This window comes from Apaloderma vittatum, unplaced genomic scaffold, assembly GCF_000703405.1.
Source record: "Apaloderma vittatum isolate BGI_N311 unplaced genomic scaffold, ASM70340v1 scaffold37359, whole genome shotgun sequence".
NCBI lineage: Eukaryota > Metazoa > Chordata > Aves > Trogoniformes > Trogonidae > Apaloderma > Apaloderma vittatum.
The window spans coordinates 1-2510 of NW_009735270.1; the positions used below are offsets into that span (position 1 = coordinate 1).

The 2510-nt window shown below is 44.4% G+C and overlaps 1 protein-coding gene across 1 annotated transcript; it reads left to right on the forward strand.

The window, feature by feature from the left end:
- Positions 1–4: 4 nt before the first annotated feature.
- Positions 5–202, forward strand: LOC104267376 (chromosome unknown open reading frame, human C7orf55; the record flags this gene model as incomplete). The annotated part of the gene is made up of 1 exon (XM_009876530.1): positions 5–202. A coding segment is annotated over one exon (198 nt), but the record flags the coding sequence as incomplete, so codon positions are not given.
- Positions 203–2510: the final 2308 nt, after the last annotated feature.

Sequence of the window (2510 nt, forward strand, 5' to 3'; positions counted from 1 at the left end):
TCGGCAGGTGACCAGCGAGAAGCTGTGCCGGGCCCAGCAGGAGCTGCACTTCCAGGCCGCCACCTACCTCTGCCTGCTCCGCAGCGTCCGGGAGCACACTGCCCTTCACCAGGAGTACCACGGCAAGGGGGAGCGCTCGCCCGAGGAGGTCGCCGGCCTGGTGGGCTTCAGGCTGCCTCAGCAGCCGGGAGGAAAGGGTTAAGATGGTTCTGCTGTGTTACCTATTTATTCCTGAATAAATACCCTGGAACTGTGGCAGCGGGCTGGGCGTGTCCTTTGTGTTCTCTGTCCTTTTTTAGGTTGCCGGTGTGGTGTCAAAAGAACCATGAGAGGGAACCTGGCTCTCGGTTTGTCAGGGGTACCAGACCCAGCCCTTCGATCTGACCGAGCGGTGTGACAGGCAGCCTCCACCGAGTGAGAGAAAGGCTCTTTGCAGTGGGAAAACATGACGGCCTTCACTGCTTAAACTGTCTCAAGGAGTTGCAAGTGGTGCAAAGACATCTGCATCTGTCACCCAGACTTCCTTTCCAGCAACAAAGCAACTCCAGGAGGTTTGACTGCGGGCCTTGGAGATTACAGATACGGTGACTGGCTGCTCCTCGTGTTTTAGAACGCCCAAAGGTGCAACTATGCATTAATCGCAATCACGTTTGTGCATTAATTAAAATACAAAACTTAAATTACTGATGTAAAAATTATTACTAATAGACTTCCCTAACGTAAAAAATGTTTTACATTTACAGTACTTAAACTGTTTCAGTCTGGGTTGATTAGGTTTAAGCAATTTAGCCCCTCAAAATCAGTAGGTAAAAGAATTTGCCATTTACTGTAGGATTTTCCAGCCACGTTCTGTGGGGGGGGAATTTTTGACTCTCCCAAGAGTGAAGGCGCTTTCTTTGGAACGCTAGTGGATTCTGACAAGTGCTGAAGTAGCACAAACCTCTTTCATCTTGAAATTGTTTTTTACGTGGCAGTGAGCCAGCAGCAGCAATTCAAAGTCACAAATACTAAATGAATTACGTGTTTCTCAGTGTCTCTGAGCAGTCAGCTCTGTGACTATAGGCTTCCTATGTTGTTCTCACTGTGAATCTCAGAAAAATTTGATTAGGCAGTGAATTGGTCACTGCCACTTACACTAGATGAAACAAATGAGGCTGCCATTCTCTTGTCTTGCAATCTGGAACAGTAAGTTTCTTTTTATAAGAAAAGAAATATTGTCTTGAATTGTTGCTGCTCTCAGAAGAGGGTTGAATTATATGCAAGATACCTAAGAAATCTATTAAGGATGGCTTATAATGACTAAAAATCTGAGGCTTTTTTTACAACCAGGGAAAAATACGTATTCTGTCAGGAAAGCATTGCAAATAGAATTACTTCATCTACACCTATATATTCTCCATCCCCTGCATTTAAAACTCTGGGATAGCTTAATCTCCAAAGTATAGCAGATGGGAACACTATATCCTTAAAACCGGGGAGATTTGGGCTACTGAGCTAAAGTAACAAGATGTGAAGTACAAGATTTAAGGTTCTCTAGACCAAAAATCTGGTTTGCAATTCCTGCGGTGTCTCACTAGTTAAACAGTAGGGGTTTTTTTAAAAAGCATTGATATCACAGATGGAAAATTACCAACCTGTTTGCAGCGCAGTAGATGAAATTTATGGAAAGTTACCATACCATGAGAATGGCTGTGACATATTTGTTGTTCCAAGTTATTTAATGCAGCTGCTACATTCTGCAATTTACTTTCCAGGTGGACTAAAGGTCCACTCCATCCAGTCTGTAGCATATTGTTCCAGAAGAACAATAAATGGCTCTCTGAAACCAGAGGAAGAAAAGCTGAAATCTGGCCATAAAGAGATGCTCTTTAAAGAGTACCTAGAGCCAGAGCTGCACATAATAGCTAAAACTTTTCAACTTCCCCTAAACATACCAAGGTACTAAATAAAAATAAAGTTTTAACCCTTATCTGTATCTCTTCTAGTTACTTCCCCTTCAATCCAAAGCGATGTAATAACTAACAAAAGTATACATTAAGGAAAAAACAAAGCTGGGACATGATCTGAACAGCTGAGAAGCACTGGGTAGGAAATCTTTTTCTAAACGCATTTGAGGATACTCCTGCCTGATCACTGCATCTTCTCAGCCAGCCCTGACGAAACCCGGATAGCTGGCGTCTTTTGTTTGTTGGTTTGGGGGTTTTTAACGGATTTTTATTTTGCCTTTTCTCCCTCGTATTAAACCAGCCTTAAAAGCTGAACGCGACCCTGCGGTTGTGGATGATTAGAACCGATCTTTGGGAGAGTCACTGGCGGCTCTCGGGCACTAGATGGCAACACGATGGTTAAGAAAGGGCCTCTCACAAAACGCAGGTGTTAAGAGGACAAATTGTGGAAAATTTCCTGACCGGGCCGGATCTCGCTGCTCTCTAAACCGAGTCAGCTGCAGCGCGTTAACAGCAACTTCGGTTTTCAGGGCGGTTCTCTGCAGAGCGGGCGTTGCCGCGCCT